The sequence below is a fragment of the Notolepis coatsorum genome (genome assembly GCF_963971535.1).
Source record: "Notolepis coatsorum genome assembly, chromosome: 2".
NCBI lineage: Eukaryota > Metazoa > Chordata > Actinopteri > Aulopiformes > Paralepididae > Notolepis > Notolepis coatsorum.
This window is the reverse complement of record NC_140166.1, coordinates 17,080,561-17,105,085: the sequence shown is the minus strand read 5'-3', so window position 1 is coordinate 17,105,085 and position 24,525 is coordinate 17,080,561. Positions and strand designations below refer to the sequence as shown.

Below are 24,525 nucleotides of genomic sequence, written 5' to 3'. Positions count from 1 at the left end.
GAAAAGCTTTTATTATAACATTCGTTGCAGTAAAATCATTATGCCTCGTTTAGTACTCCTGTGGAGCGCTGGTAGTCTACTCGTGGGCCGCGGGGAGCTAACTTTAGCTTTGTTGTTGAGCTCTCGTCAAAATCAATGGCGGACATCCCGGAAGTAAAAAACGAATAAGCGATTGCCGATTGGTGGTAAGAACAGCAGAGGCGGGTGCAAGCGGTGTGCCGTAATTGGCAGAATCGACTGTCAATCAAAATTGTTCTGTTGCATTGCTTTGGTTGAGTTCAAGTTTCAAGTTTCTTTAATAGTTGTCATACAGAAGTACAGAATACTTTCATACAAAATGCTTCTTACTGTTACGCTCCAGAGACTGTGCTAGACAAGATAGTATCAAATAACATAGTATAGCATGTAATTTAGAAGAAGAAAATGAGGTCACAGTGTTCGGTATAGACATATGTACAATGTTCTGAGTTACCATATAATATACAATACTATGCAGTGTACTAATGTACAGTACTATATAGTGCAAAGCAGAAATGGGATGAGGTACAATTTAGGTACAATTTACAGTAAGGTGTACGAGTTGTAGTGCAATCCTTCATCAATAAATATAAAGTGTGGGGAGTGGGTGCTACAGTGTGTTTGTTTAAAGTGGGTGTGTGCTATAAAGTGTGTGGAGTGGGTGCTACAGTGTGTTTGTTTAAAGTGAGTGTGTGCGTGTGGATGTGTGTGCTATGTGCGTTTGGTGGTTGTTGTTGTGTAGTGTTCATTGTTCGTTTAGCAGCCTGATGGCCTGGGGATAGAAGCTTCTTCTGAGTCTTTCTGTGCTCGCCTTGAGACTCCGGTATCGCTTGCCTGACCGCAGCAGTTCAAAGAGGCAGTTGTTCGGGTGACTGGAGTCTTTAATGATTCTCTTAGCCTTGCCCTTGCAACGCTTGTTGTAAATGTTCTGGAGGGTGGGGAGCCCCCCTCCAATTGTGCGTTCGGCTGAACGTGTCACTCTTTGTAGTCTGCTTCGGTCTTGTGCAGTGCTATTCCCAAACCAGGAGGTGATGTTGCCAGTCAAGATGCTCTCTATTGTACATGAGTAGAAGTTCTTAAGGATCTTCTGACTGACTTGGAACTTCCTTAGGCGCCTGAGGAAGTAGAGGCGTTGTCGTGCCTTCTTCACAACACTGTCAATGTGTGTGGTCCATGTCAAGTCCTCGGATATGTAGGCTCCGAGGTACTTAAAGCTGTTGACTCTCTCAACCGGTGCCCCGTCGATGCTGAGGGGGCTGTAGTCCTTGACCCCCGACCTCCTGAAGTCCACAATCATCTCCTTTGTTTTGCTGACGTTCAGGGAGAGGCTGTTTTCCTGGCACCATCCCGCCAGGACCTTGACCTCTTCCAGGTAGGCCCTCTCGTCGTTGGCAGAGATCAGGCCCACCACCACTGTGTCGTCAGCAAATTTGATGATTGTATTGCTACTCCGCTGAGCCACACAGTCGTGTGTGTACAGGGAGTAGAGGAGGGGACTCAGAACACAGCCCTGGGGGGCCCCTATGTTGAGGGTGATGGATGAGGAGGTGCAGTTGCCTGCTCTCACCACCTGGGGTCTGCCAGTCAGGAAGTCCAAGACCCACTGGCAGAGGTCATAGTTCAAGCCCAGGTCCCTGAGCTTGGCTATGAGTATGGAGGGGACTATGGTATTGAATGCCGAGCTGTAGTCGATGAATAGCATTCTCACATAGTTCCCCTGCCTCTTGTCCAGGTGTGATGCTGCTGTGTGCAGCACATGGGCTATGGCGTCCTCCGTGGACCTGTTGGGGCGGTATGCAAATTGCAGGGGGTCCATGTTGATGGGGAGGGAGGAGCAGATGTAGCCCTTTACTAGCTTCTCAAAGCACTTCATGGCTATGGAGGTGAGAGCTACAGGGCGGTAGTCGTTGAGGCAAGCAGGCTTGGATTTTTTGGGTACAGGGATAATAGTGGACTTCTTCAGGCAGGTGGGGATGACCGCCTGTTCTAAGGACAGGTTAAATATGTCAGTGAATACTGGGGCCAGTTGGTCGGCACAGACTTTTAGGACGCGGCCGGGGATGCCGTCCGGACCTGCTGCCTTCCTGATATTCACTTTTTTAAAGGTCCGCCTCACCTCATGCTCTGTTACCCTGAACACTGCGTCTCCATCAGCAGCCGACCCCCCCCCCCCATTGCCGTGGCTTGTGGGCTGGTGTTATTACCAGCATCAAACCTCGCATAGAAGGTATTGAGGTCATTTGCTAAGGAGATGTCACTGTTCAGTTTGAGGGAGGCGCCTTTGTAGTCTGTCATCGTTTTGAGCCCCTGCCACATAGCTCTAGAGTCAGCTTGTTCAAACTGGAGTTCAATTTTATCCCTGTAGCGCCGTTTGGCCTCTGTCACTGTCCTCCTTACGTTGTATCGCGCCACCTTGTGGTCATTCATGTTGCCTGCCACTAGGCCGTCGTTGTATGCTTTGGTGCGCTCTCTCAGAGCTTCACGGACGGATTTGTCTACCCAGGGTTTTTGATTTGGGTAAACTCTCATTTTGGTAGTGGGGATTGTTTCTTCCACCAAAGTACAAACATAGTCCAGCACTGTCTCCGTGTAGACATTAATGTTATCTGTGTCGCGGAACACGTTCCAGTCTGTGCAGTCAAACGCAGCCTGTAGCGTCTCCTCTGACGTCAAATCCCATTTCTGCACCTCTCGCGAGACTACAGGAGTACTTTTGATTCTCTGTTTGTACTTTGGTGAAAGAAAAATGGACGCGTGATCTGATTTACCAAAGCCACTAGAGATAGTGCTCTCTTATTAAAACTAATAAACAAGTCTTGAGCAAGACAAGCTAGTCTGTTATGAAAGCCAGTGAGTATTGTATGACTCAGACTTCAGCAATAATCATGACTCATGAGCATTATAAAATAAAAACACACATGGCATGGTGGAATTAATACCATAAACATATTTCTTGATGTTTCCTTTTTTTAAGTAAGTAAAGAGGCCTATGTTCATATCGGTGAGCACAATTTGTAACACAAAAAGAGCCTATTTATTTATTTATTTTATATTTTATTTATTAATTTTATTATTATTATTTTACTTGTTGCCATGCCTAAAATAATAGTCAAGCATAGGGCTAAAACATTTTCATAGACAATATAATTTTTTGTTATATGGTTATAATAAAAGCTTTTCTATACATTTGTCTGATTGATTGAAAACTTTATTAACAGATTGCAGAATGGGTACAATACAGTACAGCTCAGTGGACTGGAGGATGAAGACCAGAAAAAGACTTTCGGCTTTTTTACATAAGGGTCCTCCATTTTCAATTCATCAAACCATTTAGAGACATACAAATTATATATATATATTTTTTTTGCCACAAATATCGGTATCGGCTGATTGTGTTAGTTGAACAATCGGTATCTGTGACAAATTTTCATATCGGTGCATCCCTAATTAGCAACAACAGTTTTTTGTAAGGGTCCCGCCTCCACCAATCACATGCGGCTCGCTGTGTGTGTGTGTGTGTGTGTGTGAGAGAGTGAGAGTGAGAGAGTGAGAGTGAGAGTGAGAGTGAGAGAGTGAGAGTGAGAGAGAGAGAGAGTTCTCCAACTTGTGTGAGTTGCAGTGATCTCCAGTGGCCTGACTCCATAAAAAAATAGAATAAAAAAACTTTTTTTTGGGATGTTTTTTTTTTAATATAATCTGGCGACCCCCCCCGCCCCCCCCCCCCCCACTTTGGGAACCCTTGATCTAGATCAGGGTCATACTCAGGAGGCAGAAATAAAAAATACAGATGATTTTGCGGGGCAGACGCATAATACCTAAAAAAAGGTGCATTTCCCTGATCCTGGATGATTCCGTTCATTCTCTGGTGCCTCAATTAATATAAGGAGAACAGTTTAATAAAAATGGGTAAGGAGGCATTATTTATGGGTAATCGCTTATTATGGATAAAAAAGAATGAAATTACAGGATTTAGATTACATATATTTAGAATATTACAGATATGTAAAATGATCAATTCTAGGCTAAACGGGTCCTGGAATATTGGAGAACAAAGTAGAATACATGCACACAACACATCTCTCAGCTCTCTTTCACCGTCTCATGATTTTTTTTTCTTTCCACAGCTTTGATTTCAAAGTAGTGAAATTAAACTATGAAGTTAACCTCTTAACTCAATCAGCGCCGGACCCGATGATAGTCGGGTTAACTCGCCAACCGTTCAGCGCCAGACAGAGTATAGTCGGGTTTTCGTCGTTATTTCTTTTATTCAATATTTCCATTAATTACAGGCACACGGACATCTGGGTTAACATGGGGAATCATCCTGAGTAGGGTTGGGCATCGTTTGGATTTGAACGATTCCGATTCTCCATTTCGATTCCTGTTCTAAACGATTCTCGATTCTTTGAGGTGCAGGTCAAAACAGGTCACAGCTTATTTTGCAGGATATATATATATATTTTTTTTTTATCTTTAATTATTTTTCATACTATTCACATTGTCAGTTAACTTGATACAGTTTAATTTGGTTGCTGTACTGTAACTAGGGTATTAATTAACAAAGTAAAAAAAAAATTAAGAATCGAACCGGAAGTTAGGAACCGGTTCCTATTAGAACCGGTTCTCGGTGCCCAACCCTAATCCTGAGAATGCCAAAGTGCAATACCGGCCGCATCCACCCAGGTGGCAGTATCGAGCACCCTTTGAAACATTATATCTTGGCCTGTGCGTTGATCAAAAGTATCGGGTCGGATTTTTATTTGTCGGGCAAGGGGAGCGGTTGTCCCGATCGGATTGATAAGCGTGAAATGCTCCCGGTGCATGATGTGTAGCGGATTATGTTGGCGACACGATCGACACCAATACTGGGACTCGATCAAAAAATTGGAATAATCTTTTTGGGGTACATCCTAGTGAAGGTAAGGCCTATATGGTAACAATCCTGCTGTGATCCAACCATGACTTCAATTCGATCACAAGATGTGCCTAACGTTACTCCACAACGTGTGCCATTAGTGACAATCAAATAAAAAAACTACCCCACCCCCCCACCCTTTCATGCATTCATGATGAAACATAATACCGATATAGATGTGATTTCGAAATAGTAGCGTGTACAGGCGAGAAACGGCAACGTTTTTAGTGAATTGCACGTATTGCTGCATAGAGACGTTTTCTGGGATTAGATAGGATTACTCTAAAACTATACTCATATTCACCACGGTATAAAACGAGAATGTATGGATGCATTTTTTTTTCGTTAACACATATTGAACGATAGTCGATGTCAAATGGGCCATAGTATTGTATCCATAGCTATAATATAGAATATAGTTATAGCCCTGCAAACACCGCCACGTATTCCTATATTTTAGAGCGTCTGCCTGTTAACACTTTGACTGCCTAAAAACGCTTTACAGCGTCATTCCCGGCCATGCTCAAGTTGCCGAGGACGCTTTACAGCGTCTTTAATATCAATATTTCAAAAATCTGGAATCGGATTCATATTTCCCCTCCGCTGGCCTGAGATCCACCAGGAGGACCCACTGAGCTCTCTGGCGGTTCAGGAGCGCCATCTGGTGGCCGATCGGCGCAATCGCTTAACAGGAAGCGCAGTAGAGGTTTTGCTGGTCGGCCGTATTACTTCCGGGCACTCGGTATAGGTTCCGGCACTACACACTACATAGCGATCGATTGCCAATAACTCGATAAACAACATGATTTGGACGTATATACCATTATACAAGCTGGAGATGGACCGGGTAAATCGCCATCCCATAATGATAAAATTTCTACTCTACGATGATCGCCCAACGGCGCGCGGAGACTGGGGTGAGTTTTAGCGTGTAAAATTACCGTCTTCGATACTAGCTGCTATTATCAACATTTGACCCACATTAGATGATTGGTATAACGCTGCCCACGGAATTATAAACGCCCCCTCGCCCATCCGGTCAACATCAGATGACGTGTAGTAACTTCTAGAAGTACGTCTAGTTGGAATTTTTTATATCGCGCTGATTGCCATCAAACTGTATTTCATCATCAATATAATGCATTTGGGGCTATATATCACGTTCTGGAGAAAGCTGCAGAAAGAGATGAAAACATACTTATACATTAGACCATACTTTACTATGAATATGTGAATGAAAAAGTTTAACGTTGCTACACAATGAACAATACATATAGGACTTTGAATGGGCCCTAATAATGGCAATGTAGCAATAGAATTTAAAAAGTTATAGCCATGCAAAGAAGGGGACTTTCTCTATAGACAAATAGAGCCGGCAACCTACGGTTGATAATGAATTTAACCCATGGCAGCCAAAGTGTTAAGTACAAACGATGCTCAACTGCGTGGCGCTGATTGAGTTAAGCCCGGAGCCCTATTTTCTGAAAATCCGCCTAAAATACATACCTAAGTAAATGGAATATTGCTCCACTTCTACAAGGTAAATTTGCATGTTCTTATTGCATGTATCTAGGGACCTCAGTGAATGTATTCCCAGTGTCAGAAATATTGTGTCCATTACTAGGCTTGCTTAAATTGTGATGAAACAAAGGAGAATATGAATTATGATTTTTCTTTGGATCTTTTTATTCATTTCGACAGTGAATAACACCATGCAAAAAATGTCCAGACATGAAAAACTGAATAAATGAATAAAGGGAAAATGATTAAACAGGGGGTTTCGTAAATACAGTACTGAATTCTCCCATCCGGACCAATGCAATTTGAAATATTATTATAGAATAGCAGGCCTATAAATGACTTTATTATAGCCAATTCGTACATTTATGGATTGGGCAAAATCTTTTCAAATGGCCGAGTTCAATTTGGATTTAGTATCACCAGGCGTGCATGAAGAACAGATAATGAAATCTATTGTATCTGTATGTACAGTAGGTTTTTTATTCTTGCTAGAGCTCCGCCATTTTGAGAATGATTTCAAATCGGATGGTTGCTAAATGCTCAAAATAGGGGAGACAAACTAACTGCACTCCAATATATGCCAATAACGTTCAGTTTTGTGGTATATAATCCTGAGTAATAAGTAAAAAATTATAATAATCAGGAATTAATTTGCTTGCAAAAAGCTAGAAGCCTTTGGAAAGTGTAGTTTTGAAAAATTCCAACGCTCATTGAAATCTCTGGATGTCCTCTTCTCAAAATGACTACATTCACAGACGCCCGGTAATTCAAAATAGGCAGATTTCCGCGATGGTAACACCAAATTGTTTTACCACATCCCACGCCGGAAACGGCTTACGACGTGTTTCAAGTTCATGCGAATTCTGCCAATCCACGGCGTACGACGTTATTGAGATCATATTTCATTTTTTCGCCATGTTATTCATAATTCCCTCACTGAGCCTCGTCTGATGCAGTGGGAGCATGCACAACTCTGCAAAGCTTCAATACTGCCACCTGGTGGATGATCGGCGAGTTGCCAAACCGGAAATGGACGAGTCGATCTCGGTGCATCTGGGAAATGCGTCCGGCACTCGCATATTGTTGCGGGACTGTATACACACGTCCGTGTGTAGCGATCGCTGCCATAATGCAATAATCGATACGATTTGGCCGTTTATTATGATTATACAAACCGGAAATGGATTTAGGAGATCGCCGTCAAATAAGTGGGATCTTTTTCCTCCAGTCTCATCGTCGAATGGTAAGAGGACACCGACGTCTTTTTCAGCGCGTTTGTTTATTATTATCCATGCAAACTGCTCTGATCAATATATCACCCATACTACATAAAGCATTTACCGACGATCAGGGAATTATAAACGACCCCCCCCCTGTTCATCCGCGCATGATCAGTCATAACGTTTAGGATCATGTACAGTTGAAATTTTTAATATAGCGTGTATCGTCAACAAACGGCATTTGATAATCTATATATGCGTTATGCCCATCTCACGTTCTAGGAATTACTGCAGAAAACGATAAACATATTTATATTCTAGACGGTATTTTCGTATGAATCTATGAATGAAAAAGTAAAACGTTCCTACATTCTGAACGATAGATAATCAATGTTGAATGGGCCATAGTAATGTCAATTTAGCAATACAATTTAAAAAGTTATAGCCCTGCAAAGAAGGTGAACATCTCCATAGGCTTACAGTGCTGGCAGAGAGTGGTATAAGATGCTCAAATTGCGTGGCAGGGAATGTGTTAAACTAAAAACGTATAACACTTTAACCTATTGTTAAACAAACGTATTGATGAAAATATACATTATAACTGCTGTTGTGACATGGTTATGATGTTTATTCTTGAATACGTTTGAAAAAAAAAAAACAATAAATATGTCAGACAGTCTGGAGAGCTTGATGTATGACATGATGTCATCTGCGGTCCGGGGCCGGACCGCACGGGCGGAAGAGGTTAACCTTGTCCCCTGAATTTAGAGAACTAAGCGGAACACGCATAGTGTACACTCACAAGCAACACACAGAAAACATCTCACCCCAGCATCTCTTTCTACCGTAGCTTTCACATATCTTTCCAATCATTTCCACATATTTGATTTCAGAGTAGGTAAGATGAATTAACAATAATTCACTTGAAGTTACGGTAAATTGGAGGCAACCGTACAAAAGGTACAACTGAAGGCTAAATATTAGATTCTCTTCCAATGGCTCACGAAAGCAGGGTTGATGCATCTTTCTTCAATAAAAACACGATGCAGGTGCAGATAGCGCTCTGTGCGTTTGCTTGAAAAGTTGAGACATTTGTATGGCAGTACTCTCCTCATGAGATCAGTCTTATTATTATGGCAGTAGTCTCATGAGATCCGTCTTGTAATTATGGCAGTACTCATGAGATCCGTCTCGTTATTATGGCAGTACTCTCCTCATGAGATCCGTCTTGTTATTATGACTGTACTCTCATGAGAAGTCTTCTTTATTATGGCAGTACTCTCCTCATGAGATCCGTTTTGTTATTATGGCAGTATTCTCATGAGATCTGTCTTGTTATTATGGCAGTACTCTCATGATATATGTCTTGTTATTATGACAGTACTCTCATGAGATACATCTCGTTATTATGGCAGTACTCATGATATATGTCTTGTTATTATGGCAGTATTCATGATATATGTCTTGTTATTATGGCAGTACTCTCATGAGATCTGTCTCGTTATGGCAGTACTCTCATGAGATCCGTCTCGTTATTATGACAGTACTCTCATGAGATCCGTCTTGTTATTATGACAGTACTCTCATGAGATCCGTCTTGTTATTATGGCAGTACTCTCATGAGATCCGTCTTGTTATTATGGCAGTACTCTCCTCGTGAGATCTGTCTCGTTATTATGGCAGTACTCTCCTCGTGAGATCCGTCTAGTTATTATGGCAGTACTCTCATGAGATACGTCTTATTATTATGGCAGTACTCATGATATATGTCTTGTTATTATGGCAGTACTCTCATGAGATCCGTCTTATTATGGCAGTACTCTCATGATATATGTCTGGTTATTATGGCAGTACTCTCATGAGATCCGTCTTGTTATTATGACAGTACTCTCATGAGATCCGTCTTGTTATTATGACAGTACTGTCCTCGTGAGATCCGTCTTGTTATTATGGCAGTACTCTCATGAGATACGTCTCGTTACTATAGCAGTACTCTCATGAGATATGTCTGATTATTATGACAGTACTCTCCTCATGAGATCGGTCTTGTTATTACCCTCCGTCTTTACTGTTCTCCACTTGTCATGTGACCGCTAGGGTAGTGGATGTCCTTAAACGAGGACAGACAGACAAGTAACAGACAGACGGGCAGACCGACAGAGACTCACCAGAGGCAATCTGGATCTTACAGCCCGACTCCAGCTGGATTCTGGTTATCTGCTCACCTCCTCTACCGATAACTGGAGGACAGATAAGAATAGGAGAGAGGAGAGGAGAGAAGGGAGAGGAAAGAGAGAAGGGAGAGGAAAGAGGAAAGGAAGAGGAGACAGGAGAGGGGCGAGGAGAGGAGGAAAGGGAGAAGAAAGGAGAGAGAAGGGTGAGAAGGTGGAGTAAATGTAAGATTGCTCCACTTCTACAAGGTCCATTAACATGTTCTTGCGTGATCTATGGACCTCAGGGAATGTATTCCCAGTGTCAGAAATATTGTGTCCGTTACTATGCTTGAGAATATAAATTATTATAATAATTGTTTCTTTCTCCCATCTTTGACCGTGAATAACACCATGCTATTGACCCAACGTGAAAGATTGAGCCATTGAGCTCATTCAGCACCTTCTTCAGCAAATGAATAAAGGCCAAGGGCAGATGATTTACAGGGTTTTTTGTAGATACAGTACTGAATTTTGCCATCCGGACATATGCAATTTTAAATATGAATATAGAATATCAGGCCTATAAATTACCTTATTATGGCCAAGTCATACATCTATGGATTGGGCCAAATCTCCTCTTTCCAATGGCAGAGTTCATCTGGATTTAGTACCACCAGGCGCCCGTTACAGGGCAGAAAATAGTGAATGAAATCTACTACAGTTACTTTTGTATAATGTCCATAGCACCGCCATTTTTCACCAGATTGAGACACTTTTTTTGTAGCAGTTCACAGAAGGGTCAAGAAACCATATAGGTTGTATTTTATGGCAATAACATTCAGGTTTGTTCAACCCGTGAGATAATCACGAAAATCACTGCAATATTTGTAAAAGAAAAATGGTTGGACTACGTTTGTATGCGGCTGGTGTGAGCTTGGTAGTGTAGTTTTCTGATAATTAGACATCGAAAGCCCTGGGTCTCCTCTTTCTTAGCACTAAAAGAGGACTAAAACTATTTCATGACGGCTTCCTGATGCTTCTAAATCATTGGTAAACAAACAGTGCTAAGAATATAGACTTTGACTGCCGTTTTGATAGGGTTAGGGTCTTTACTCTTGGCTACATTTGAAAAAGAAACGCAACATCACTTAATACGGACTGTATTAATCTATTTGTGACGTGAAATAAATCTCGACACTTAAAGAGGTTAAGTGTTACTAGTATCTACATGACCTGCACATGCATCCCACAAAAGTGACCACAATGAGTGCCACGAATATCCCACCTGACTTTTATTCTTGTAGCCACAGCTGTAGTGTGTCAGGGTAACACGGTCTTATCAGCTGTAGTGTGTCAGGGTAACAGTCTTATCACAGCTGTAGTGTGTCAGGGTAACACAGTCTTATCACAGCTGTAGTGTGTCAGGGTAACACAGTCTTATCAGCTGTAGTGTGTCAGGGTAACAGTCTTATCAGCTGTAGTGTCAGGGTAACACAGTCTTATCAGCTGTAGTGTGTCAGGGTAACAGTCTTATCAGCTGTAGTGTGTCAGGGTAACAGTCTTATCAGCTGTAGTGTGTCAGGGTAACACGGTCTCATCACAGCTGTAGTGTGTCAGGGTAACACAGTCTTATCAGCTGTAGTGTGTCAGGGTAACAGTCTTATCAGCTGTAGTGTGTCAGGGTAACACGGTCTCATCACAGCTGTAGTGTGTCAGGGTAACACGGTCTCATCACAGCTGTAGTGTGTCAGGGTAACACGGTCTCATCACAGCTGTAGTGTGTCAGGGTAACACGGTCTCATCACAGCTGTAGTGTGTCAGGGTAACACAGTCTCATCACAGCTGTAGTGTGTCAGGGTAACACAGTCTCATCACAGCTGTAGTGTGTCAGGGTAACACAGTCTCATCACAGCTGTAGTGTGTCAGGGTAACACGCAGGGCACGACATTTTCTTTTTGACTCACCGGCCAGTGGCGGGTAGATGGGAAAAATCTACCCGCCAAGCATATTTCTTACCGTCATATATATAAAGAAGATTCAGTACATTTCAAGTAGATAGGGTATTATGTTGAAGAATACACTTAAATAAGAGGCCAGAGTAAAATTTTAAGCAAATTATTTTAATATATTCATTGATAATTGATTAATCAATACATGTCAATTAAATCTTAAGCTTAAATTGTAACCTACTGTTAAACATCATCAGACTCCTCACTCTACCCTCTTTGCAGGATTTAACAGAACATAATAAAATGTGAAGGTTTTATAAACCTAACTTAAACCTCCTCAATCATGTCCTCATCAAAGTCCACAATCTCATTGATTTACTACCGATGACAAACGTGTTGTTTCTGTTTTTCTTTTTGACTTTGACTGAGAAAATTATAATCACACACAAAGGGATAATGGCTTATAGCAGACTTAATGATTTTAGAATATTTCAGATAATGAAATGGAATATTTATCAACTATAGTTAGTATTTATAGTGTAACGTTTGGCTTTAAATCATATTGAACGTAGAGAGAGAGAGAGAGAGCGAGAGAGAGAGAGCGAGCGAGCCCCTCCCCGTCTGAGTTGCCGTAGACAGTCGATGATGTCACACACACTAGACTAGGATGTCAACAACACACAGAGCCTGGATCCCTGATGCATGAAGCGATATAATTAACCCATTCTCCGCCGATGACGTGTTAACACGTCATTCTCCGCCATGCGTAATCTGCCAATGACGGCGTAAGGCGTCTTTGAGATCAACATTTCATATTTTCGTCATGGTATTCACATTTCACCCACGGAGTCTTGGCTGGTGCTGTAGGACTCCGCTCAACTCTGCAACGCTTCAATACCGCCACCTCGTGGCCGATCAACGAGTTGCCAAACCGGAAGTGGCCGGAAGTGCTTGGTCCGTCCCCTATTCCGTCCGGCCACTCGTTATCGCTCCCGGGACTCAATCCAGACACCGTGGATATCGATCCGTTGCCATAACTCAATAAACAACATGATTTGGATGTATATTAGTATTATACAAACCGGAACTGGATCACCTCGATCAACATCACATAACTGGGATCTGTTTGCGCCAGTGTGATCGCCCAACGGTAAGAGGAGGCTGACGTTACTTTCAGCCTGTTTGTTTATTATTATCCATACAAACTGCTCTGATCAATATATCACCCATACTACATAAATGATTTAACGTCGGCCACGGAATTATAAACGACCCCCCCCCCCTCCGTTCACCCGCAGATGATAAGTCATAACGTCTAGGACCATGTACAGTTGACATTTTTAATATAACGTTCATCGGTGTCAAACGGCATTTGATAATCTAATATGCATTTATGTCTATATCTCACGTTCTAGGAAATACTGCAGAAAACGATAAAAACATATTTATACTCTAGACGGTATTTTTGTATGAATGTGTGAATGAAAAAGTAAAACATTCCTACATCCTGAACGATAGATAATTGATGTTGAATGGGCCATAGTAATGTCAATTTAGCAATACAATTTAAAAAGTTATAGCCCTGCAAAGAAGGTGAACATCTCCATAGACAAATAGCGCTGGCAGAGAGGGTACAGCGATGGATATAAGCTCTGGCAGAGAATGGGTTAAGAAACGAATAGCCAATAAATGTGAAGTTATCTTTGAACCCCTGTTGTCAAGCCTCGTTAATATAACCCCTTTCCTCACTAATGGAACTGGTTTTGTGGACTCACTGACGGTGCTTTGAGCGTTTCCAGGGTTAGCAGCTAATGCTAATTAGCTTAGCTTAGTCAGCTCATGGTCTGTGTCTATAATGAATGCTCTGCGAAACGTTCTTTTGTTAGGTGGTCCCGCTCTCGCTGCCGCGGTGGGTTTTCTTTTTAGCGGTCGGCTTACTCTTTCCATAGTTCCACATTATTTGTAACCCATTTAAAGTTATTAAGCTAACGTTAGCTCCCTACAGTGCAAGCAGGCGCCACGGGCAGTCATGATAGAAGAGTAATGGATGTGACATCGGTAAACAAGCCACAAATTAGGCCTGTCGTAAGACCAAAACACACTAAAGTTTTAATTATTTTACATGACTATTTTGTGACCCGTCACATGGCGGACAGACCTCTCAGTGGCACTGGCCAAACCTAAAATCTGGTTGCCAATGGCGGGCTCTAATTTCGGGCCCTGGTAACATGGTCTCATCACAGCTGTAGTGTGTCAGGGTAAGACGGTCTCATCACAGCTGTAGTGTGTCAGGGTAACACAGTCTTATCAGCTGTAGTGTGTCAGGGTAACAGTCTTATCACAGCTGTAGTGTGTCAGGGTAACACAGTCTTATCAGCTGTAGTGTGTCAGGGTAACAGTCTTATCACAGCTGTAGTGTGTCAGGGTAACAGTCTTATCAGCTGTAGTGTGTCAGGGTAACACGGTCTTATCAGCTGTAGTGTGTCAGGGTAACAGTCTTATCACAGCTGTAGTGTGTCAGGGTAACAGTCTTATCAGCTGTAGTGTGTCAGGGTAACACAGTCTTATCAGCTGTAGTGTGTCAGGGTAACAGTCTTATCAGCTGTAGTGTCAGGGTAACACAGTCTTATCAGCTGTAGTGTGTCAGGGTAACAGTCTTATCAGCTGTAGTGTGTCAGGGTAACAGTCTTATCAGCTGTAGTGTGTCAGGGTAACACGGTCTCATCACAGCTGTAGTGTGTCAGGGTAACAGTCTTATCAGCTGTAGTGTGTCAGGGTAACAGTCTTATCAGCTGTAGTGTGTCAGGGTAACACGGTCTCATCACAGCTGTAGTGTGTCAGGGTAACACAGTCTCATCACAGCTGTAGTGTGTCAGGGTAACACAGTCTCATCACAGCTGTAGTGTGTCAGGGTAACACGCAGGGCACGACATTTTCTTTTTGACTCACCGGCCAGATGGGAAAAATCTACCCGTCAAGCATATTTCTTACCGTCATATATATAAAGGAGATTCAGTACATTTCAAGTAGATAGGGTATTATGTTGAAGAATACACTTAAATAAGAGGCCAGAGTAAAATTTTAAGCAAATTATTTTAATATATTCATTGATAATTGATTAATCAATACATGTCAATTAAATCTTAAACTTAAATTGTAACCTACTGTTAAACATCATCAGACTCCTCACTCTACCCTCTTTGCAGGATTTAACAGAACATAATAAAATGTGAAGGTTTTATAAACCTAACTTAAACCTCCTCAATCATGTCCTCATCAAAGTCCACAATCTCATTGATTTACTACCGATGACAAACGTGTTGTTTCTGTTTTTCTTTTTGACTTTGACTGAGAAAATTATAATCACACACAAAGGGATAATGGCTTATAGCAGACTTAATGATTTTAGAATATTTCAGATAATGAAATGGAATATTTATCAACTATAGTTAGTATTTATAGTGTAACGTTTGGCTTTAAATCATATTGAACGTAGAGAGAGAGAGAGAGAGAGAGAGAGAGAGAGAGAGAGAGAGAGAGAGAGAGAGAGAGCGAGAGAGAGAGCGAGCGAGCCCCTCCCCGTCTGAGTTGCCATAGACAGTCGATGATGTCACACACACTAGACTAGGATGTCAACAACACACGGAGCCTGGATCCCCGATGCATGAAGCGATATAATTAACCCATTCTCCGCCGATGACGTGTTAACACGTCATTCTCCGCCATGCGTAATCTGCCAATGACGGCGTAAGGCGTCTTTGAGATCAATATTTCATATTTTCGTCATGGTATTCACATTTCACCCACGGAGTCTTGGCTGGTGCTGTAGGACTCCGCTCAACTCTGCAACGCTTCAATACCGCCACCTCGTGGCCGATCAACGAGTTGCCAAACCGGAAGTGGCCGGAAGTGCTTGGTCCGTCCCCTATTCCGTCCGGCCACTCGTTATCGCTCCCGGGACTCAATCCAGACACCGTGGATATCGATCCGTTGCCATAACTCAATAAACAACATGATTTGGATGTATATTAGTATTATACAAACCGGAACTGGATCACCTCGATCAACATCACATAACTGGGATCTGTTTGCGCCAGTGTGATCGCCCAACGGTAAGAGGAGGCTGACGTTACTTTCAGCCTGTTTGTTTATTATTATCCATACAAACTGCTCTGATCAATATATCACCCATACTACATAAATGATTTAACGTCAGCCACGGAATTATAAACGACCCCCCCCCCCCCTCCGTTCACCCGCAGATGATAAGTCATAACGTCTAGGACCATGTACAGTTGAAATTTTTAATACAACGTTCATCGGTGTCAAACGGCATTTAATAATCTAATATGCATTTATGTCTATATCTCACGTTCTAGGAAATACTGCAGAAAACGATAAAAACATATTTATACTCTAGACGGTATTTTTGTATGAATGTGTGAATGAAAAAGTAAAACATTCCTACATCCTGAACGATAGATAATTGATGTTGAATGGGCCATAGTAATGTCAATTTAGCAATACAATTTAAAAAGTTATAGCCCTGCAAAGAAGGTGAACATCTCCATAGACAAATAGCGCTGGCAGAGAGGGTACAGCGATGGATATAAGCTCTGGCAGAGAATGGGTTAAGAAACGAATAGCCAATAAATGTGAAGTTATCTTTGAACCCCTGTTGCCAAGCCTCGTTAATATAACCCCTTTCCTCACTAATGGAACTGGTTTTGTGGACTCACTGACGGTGCTTTGAGCGTTTCCAGGGTTAGCAGCTAATGCTAATTAGCTTAGCTTAGTCAGCTCATGGTCTGTGTCTATAATGAATGCTCTGCGAAACGTTCTTTTGTTAGGTGGTCCCGCTCTCGCTGCCGCGGTGGGTTTTCTTTTTAGCGGTCGGCTTACTCTTTCCATAGTTCCACATTATTTGTAACCCATTTAAAGTTATTAAGCTAACGTTAGCTCCCTACAGTGCAAGCAGGCGCCACGGGCAGTCATGATAGAAGAGTAGTGGATGTGACATCGGTAAACAAGCCACAAATTAGGCCTGTCGTAAGACCAAAACACACTAAAGTTTTAATTATTTTACATGACTATTTTGTGACCCGCCACATGGCGGACAGACCTCTCAGTGGCACTGGCCAAACCTAAAATCTGGTTGCCAATGGCGGGCTCTAATTTCGGGCCCTGGTAACATGGTCTCATCACAGCTGTAGTGTGTCAGGGTAAGACGGTCTCATCACAGCTGTAGTGTGTCAGGGTAACACAGTCTTATCAGCTGTAGTGTGTCAGGGTAACAGTCTTATCACAGCTGTAGTGTGTCAGGGTAACACAGTCTTATCAGCTGTAGTGTGTCAGGGTAACAGTCTTATCAGCTGTAGTGTGTCAGGGTAACAGTCTTATCAGCTGTAGTGTGTCAGGGTAACAGTCTTATCAGCTGTAGTGTGTCAGGGTAACACGGTCTTATCAGCTGTAGTGTGTCAGGGTAACAGTCTTATCAGCTGTAGTGTGTCAGGGTAACACAGTCTTATCAGCTGTAGTGTGTCAGGGTAACAGTCTTATCAGCTGTAGTGTGTCAGGGTAACACAGTCTTATCAGCTGTAGTGTGTCAGGGTAACAGTCTTATCAGCTGTAGTGTGTCAGGGTAACACGGTCTTATCAGCTGTAGTGTGTCAGGGTAACACAGTCTTATCAGCTGTAGTGTGTCAGGGTAACACTGTCTCATCAGAAAACAGCTGTAGTGTGTCAGGGTAACAGTCTTATCAGCTGTAGTGTGTCAGGGTAACACGGTCTTATCAGCTGTAGTGTGTCAGGGTAACACAGTCTTATCAGCTGTAGTGTGTCAGGGTAACACTGTCTCATCAGAAAACAGCTGTAGTGTGTCAGGGTAACACGGTCTCATCAGAAAACAGCTGTAGTGTGTCAGGGACTCAGGGTAACACTGTCTCATCAGAAAACAGCTGTAGTATGTCAGGGACTCGGGCTAACACGGTCTCATCAGAAAACAGCTGTAGTGTGTCAGGGACTCAGGGTAACACGGTCTCATCAGAAAACAGCTGTAGTGTGTCAGGGACTCAGGGTAACAGTGTCTCATCAGAAAACAGCTGTAGTGTGTCAGGGTAACACTGTCTCATCAGAAAACAGCTGTAGTGTGTCAGGGACTCAGGGTAACACGGTCTCATCACAGCTGTAGTGTGTCAGGGTAACACTGTCTCATCAGAAAACGGAAATAAAGTACTAATCGACCACAGGAAAAAAAGGTACATAATGTACGTTATGTTATAGCCATAAGTAATATATTTACATTTCGTATTGGCAAAAGTCCGAAAACAAACTGCGCAAGTTAGTTTAAGGTAACAGTGTGATTAAGGTTAGGGTTTGGGCGAGACTATTTCTGAAAACGTTAAAAAAGAATTTAATATGCAATATATGTACTTATTTGAAATACGTACACAATGTATGTTTTTGTAAATATGTCAATATATTACTTATGGCTATAACATAATGTACATTATGTACCTTTATTTATGAGATTGGGCTCGTTAGGGATATCCTGATTTTTTTTTTCATCTGTGTGTGTGTGTGTGTGTGTGTGTGTGTGTGTGTGTGTGTGTGTGTGTGTGTGTGTGTGTGTGTGTGTGTGTGAGTCAGTGTGTACTTACTGAAGCCCACCATCCTGTCAGGCACTTTATAGTCTTCCGTCATTACCCTGCAACACACACACATTAATTCCACAGTCACACAGGGTATTCTCTGTATGTATGCAAACATGTCAATAACTGATTACAGCCAGTATGTACAGCCACTTTACCATCACAGTCACAAGGAGATAGGTAGGTAGGTGTGTGTGTGTGTGCATGTGTGTGTGTGTGCGTGTGTGTGTGTGTGTGTGTGTGTGTGTGTGTGTGTGTGTGAGAGAACAGCATGTGAGCCAGGGTGAAGAGATGAGCAGTAATCTAGCCGATAGACAAATCAATATCAAATCGTGTCTCAGTGTGTGTGTGCATTTACCTCTGATGTCCCATGGCTGATAGCTGGTGACCTACTGAGAGAGGAGGGGTGGAGAGAGAAAGAGAAAGATAGTGATAGAGAAATGGAGAGTCAGTAGTGTATAGACAAGAGAGAGAAAGACGGAGCAAGAGAGAGAAAGAGAAAGTCAGAAAGAGACTTTTCCCCCCCAAAGATAAATTCTTTTAATATTCAACGATGACAAAAGGTTTTTAAACTGCACAAATACAACATATTAGTCTTCAAGAGGCTGAGGTTTCCTAATAGCAATATCTGTTCTAGTACTTCAGATTAGGGATGCACCGATATGAAAATTTGCCACCGATACCGATACCGATTGTTCAACTAACACAATCCGTCGATACCGATATTTGTGGCAAAATATATTTTTTTAAATATTTTTTAAATATATATTTTTTTGTATATATATATTTTTTTGTAATATATATATATATATATTTTTTTTATGAAACTACTGTATATTTGTCTTACAAATTGTGCTCACCGATATGAACATAGGCCTCTTTACTTACTTAAAAAAAGGAAACCTCAAGAAATAGCACTATCTCTCTCCCAGTATGTTCTGCAGGGCTGCAGCTAGATACTAGTTCTCCCAGCATGGTCTACCTGCTGGGCTGCAGCGAGATACTATTGTCTCAACCAATGACATTTTGATTGGCAGTCGATTCTGCCAATTACGTCACACACCGCTTGCACCCGCCTCTGCTGTTACCACCAATCGGCAAGCGTGTTGCATTTTTTACTCTGCTTTTGTCCGCCATTGATTTTGACGACAGAGGTTTTCTAGAACAACACGGCGCGGCGCGCGGCCAACGTTTAGCTTTTAGCACCGCAGGATGACTTAAATGAGGCATAATGATTTTACTGCAACTAATGTTATAATAAAACAAAGCCTTTCTATACATGTGTCTGATTGAAAACGTTATTAACAGATTGCAGAATGGGTAAAACTCAGGGCTCTGTGAGCAACAGAAGGAACTGAGCTAGTATGAACGCTTGCTACGTTCGGGTAAATAATATGCTGATGTTATGAACGTGTAACACTAACTATATAATGTTAATGCCACAAAACGAATTCCTTGTTAATCATAAGTAGTAACTTTGATGCAGTAGCTTGTGTGTGGGGGGGACTGCCGGACTGGGGACGGCAGCTAGTATGAACGCTTGCTACGTTCAGGTAAATAATATGCTGATGTTATGAACGTGTAACACTAACTATATAATGTTAATGCCACAAAACGAATGCCTTGTTAATCATAAGTAGTAACTTTGATGCAGTAGCTTGTGTGTGTGTGGGGGGGGGGGGGACTGCCCGGACTGGGGACGGCGTTGTGCAGGTCGCGAGTGAACTTTTTTTTGTCTCGACGCTACACAAATTGATGGATATTTATCGGCTACTGCCATCGGCACATTCAAGCTTATCCGCCGATAGGCCGATTGCAGTCAACAAGGCACTTATCGGCCGATACCGATACCCGACCGATACATCGGTGCACCCCTACTTCAGATGCATACATTTTTATAGCTAGGTCCCTGTCCATTATAGTGAAACTAGACTAGTCCTGTAGTGAAAACAGACTAGTCCTGTTTAAGGCTGTACCCGAACCCTGTTTTTAGGGTTTGAACGTTCGCCAGGGTTTATCGAACGAACGTAGATCCTACGGAGGGCGGCATTGCATAGTCTATTGGTGAAAAACATGTTGTTTACAGTGGTGGCTGTTCATGTAAACATGTAATTAAACAAAGCACTCAGAAGAAAATAAACAAGCTACTGCATCAAAGTTACTACTTATGATAAACAATAGCCCTTGCACACCGCAGTCACGTAAGGGGCAAAGGCATTCGTTTTGTGGCATTAACGTTATATAGTTAGTGTTACACGTTCAATAACAGGTATTCACTCTTGGTCGACGGGAAGGGGAGAGAGGCGCGCGCCTCGGCTCCTCAACAGACCCGTCCACCGTCTACCTCGGAACGGGGGACAGCAGAGAGACAGAGAGACACCGGTGGGGTCCCGCCGGGCTCCCAACACGCCTGCCGCCCGTCCGCCCTCGGCCAGAGGTGTTTCCAACGCAACCACCTCCCGCCATGAAGCTCGCGCTCCGTGGCCGAAAAAGGCTGGTATTCATTAATGATCCTTCCGCAGGTTCACCTACGGAAACCTTGTTACGACTTTTACTTCCTCTGCAGGGAGCTAACGTATTAGCTACGGTAAGTCTGTTGTGCTTCTCGCAAGCAGATCAATGGCGGCATTGCCGGAAGTAAAAAAAATAATAAACGCTTGCCGATTGGTGGTAACAGCAGAGGCGGGTGCAAGCGGTGTGACGTAATTGGCAGAATCGTCTGTCAATCAAAATTGTTCTATTGCATTGGTTGAGAGCTCTGGTTGAGACAATAGTATCCAGCTACAGCCCGGCAGAGTCAGAGACCATACTGGTTGAGTCGAGCGCCTCGGGGGACGCGCCGCTTCACATCGCCTCAACGTTGTGCGCCTGCTTTATTTTTTTTTCACAGAACGTTCAAACCCATTAATTAAAGTCCGAATGTCAGCGTAACGAACGAACGTTCGAACGTTCGGGCTCAGCCTTAGTCCCGTTATGTCTTGTAGTGAAACCAGACTAGTCATGTTGGATCTTGTAGTGAAACCAGACTAGTCCTGTAGTGAAACCAGACTAGTCCTGTTGGGTCCTGTAGTGAAACCAGACTAGTCATGTTGGGTCCTGTAGTGAAACCAGACTAGTCTTGTAGTGAAACCAGACTAGCCCTGTTCAGTCCTGTAGTGAAACCATTAGTGAAACCAGACTAGTCCTGTAGTGAAACTAGGTAACCGCATCACCGCAATCCCGCAGTGTGTCAAGGCAGAACAGACAACAGTGGCATCTGCCGCCATAAATAAAGGGGCTTGATCATTTTTAACTCGGTTCATTTAATGACGAGACGTCCGTTTTCCAGTAGCAGGGCTGTACGCTAAGCTTTTTCACTAGGGGCACACTTGCCCCTAAATGAGAAATTTAGGGGCAAAAAATATTTTTTAGGGGCACATTTTTAAATAACAATTTTACCATTAAAAAAATATGTTCCTCCTGCCTCATTACTGTGGTCCTTTTATTTAACATTTAAGTGCGTTTGTTTTCAGGTTTGTATCTTTTATAATGAACCAACTGAGAAAGTGTGTAAATCACTAATAGAACAAAAACAACAAACTGTGTGTGTGTGTGCGCGCGCGCTTGTGTAGTGCTCCTTGAATGAGATCATCACAACACACACACACCATTAATCAGGAGGACAAGAAACTCTGCATACATTTGTTTCACAATGAAAAGTGCTTTAGAAATCAAATGAATTATTATTATTGTAAATAACCCCATGAAAGGTTTATTATTTGTATGGGTAATTACCTGCTTCATATTTGTGATGTTACTGGTTTCAGTGTGTGCCTAAAGTGATCAATGTGTTGGGCCGTTTATAGAGATCTATGCCAATTAATGTTTATGTATATCCGGGACTTTTTTTTTTATAAGAATTGAGAGGTATTTGTATATATGACCTTTATTTTGAAAACTGTTGCAACGCAACCTTATTTACATTTGCGCTTTTGACAGTGAAATGTTCAGTCCAACTTAGCTCGAAGGAAAGACTAATAAAAAAGGTTTAATTGACCCGTATGAGGCTCTTACGGTAGGACTTTGATTGTTTATAGAAGTGGAATGTAATACTATGCAAAAATATTGTCTCATTATTAGATCGATAGATGGGTTGATACTTTATTGATCCGCGGTGTCAATTTAAGTAGACAGTATTTCACGTCCTAATAGTGGGGTACTCACGTAATGCATGGCTGATCCTGAACGTTAGAAGTTTCCGTGTCCCCGTCAATCAATCATCACATCATCACGTCAATCATCATCATCTTATCATCTCTCCACATCGGACGTGGTTGTCATAAAATGGACTGATATCCATTATCCACTCCGTTGTTCTTGCGGAGCAAGAGCCATATTATTATTTAAAGCCAAGGAAGCGGCCACATTCAGTTTAGTTTCGCTAGGAATTATGGGATTTGGTGTTGGATGTATAGACTACGCAGACAGGGACATGGTCTTTAATCGCACGATAGACTACAAGTACCAAGTATATAGCGTGACCCAGATTCACTCCACAAAAATCTTTTTTTCACTCAGGCTATCGCAGTAAGTTCATTCATTGCCGACAGATTCTTTCATAGCACCACGACATTGTGTCGCACTGTACAGCCTTGGTTGTAGGCTAATGTTTAAAAAAAAATTATCCAATTTGTATGGATTAATTTAGGAGTGAAATGCGAATGAAGGGTTGAAATCTCTACTCGCAACGTTGCTACCAGATATAATATTTCAATCGCAACGGCCAAATTAAGGGGCAATTTGCGACGAGATCATCGCAGTGTACAGTAGCATGAGCTAACTTCACGTTTCCATACAGTTTACAACTCGCAGATGAAATCAGGATTTATTTTCATATCCCGGACTCGAGCCCCCAATGTATACCTTTTCCTGTATTAATCTGAACCGTAGTGGAGTAGGCTACAGAGGAGCGTTCTCCCAACACTCCCGGGCCGAAGTGCCGGTCATGTAACTTGCTCAATGTTGACTAACGTTACACGCAAATTAAGTGCTGCCTCTCTCTACCGACCCCGCTACACTCTGACTAACCCCTATGCTCACTTCATTAACGTTATCATAGCTATTATGATCTGTAATGTCAACTGGATAACGTTAGCTTTGTTTGCAAACGTTAGCTATCTAACATTAGATATTGGCTAGTTTCTCCCAATGATTGATGACACAAGTTGTGGTATTTAACTAGCTATGTATGTGCATTCAAATTCACTAACGTTAAAATAGTGTTATAATAACACTAAATGTCCGCTCAAATAACGTTAGTTTTAAGTTGGAGAAGGGATGTGCGACTGCTTGCTGCTTGCGTAGACCTACAGTATATATCACACAACGCATCACTCTTAAAGGAACAGGCAACACCCCTACTACTTTTATCACATTTCAGAACGTTGAGGGACAAATGGATAGATTATCAAACATGTTTAAAATAGTTTCGGGACTCCTATGACCTCAGAATTTTTGTCTAATCACGATTGCGAGTAAACTTGCATGTCTTAACACACGGGATGGGTTAATCGCAGATACGAATTGCATGCATGCATCGCATGTGTGCCAATTGATGACCTCGGAGCAGGTCCTAAATTATTATTACATTCCCTGCCACGGTTATATCCATCAATGTAGGCTCACTGCCACCACTCTAAGCCTATGGAGATGTTCACCTTCTTTGCAGGGCTATAACTTTTTAAATTGTATTGCTAAATTGACATTACTATGGCCCATTCAACATCGATTGTCTATCGTTCAGGATGTAGGAACGTTATACTTTTTCATTCATAGATTCTTCCAAAAGTACCTTCTAGAATATAAGTATGTTTTTATCGTTTTCTGCAGTAATTCATAGAACGTGAGTTATAGGCATAAACGCATATATAGATTATCAACTGCCGTTTATTCCCGATACACGCTATATTAAAAAATTCAACTGTATATGATCCTATACGTTGTGATTCATCATGCATGGATAAAAGGGGGGGGGGGGTCGTTTATAATTCCGTGATAGTCAGTAAATGCTTTATGTAGTATGGGTGATATATTGATCAGATCGGTTTGCAGTGAAAAGAA

At 42.1% G+C, this 24,525-nt stretch overlaps 1 protein-coding gene across 5 annotated transcripts in view; it reads right to left on the bottom strand.

The window, feature by feature from the left end:
• LOC311248924 (far upstream element-binding protein 3-like) overlaps positions 1 to 24,525 on the bottom strand; it is a 157,898-nt gene that overhangs the window by 92,431 nt on the left and 40,942 nt on the right. For 3 of the 5 annotated variants that reach the window (XM_084338161.1, XM_084338158.1, XM_084338160.1), the window contains exons 3-5: positions 18,785 to 18,818; positions 18,436 to 18,482; positions 9,843 to 9,914 (exon numbers count right to left, since the gene is read on the bottom strand). In XM_084338161.1, the coding sequence (XP_084194287.1) occupies positions 9,843 to 9,914; positions 18,436 to 18,482; positions 18,785 to 18,818 (153 nt within the window). The remainder of the gene's footprint in view (positions 1 to 9,842; positions 9,915 to 18,435; positions 18,483 to 18,784; positions 18,819 to 24,525) is intronic. The other 2 variants (XM_084338159.1, XM_084338162.1) reach the window with 2 other exon arrangements.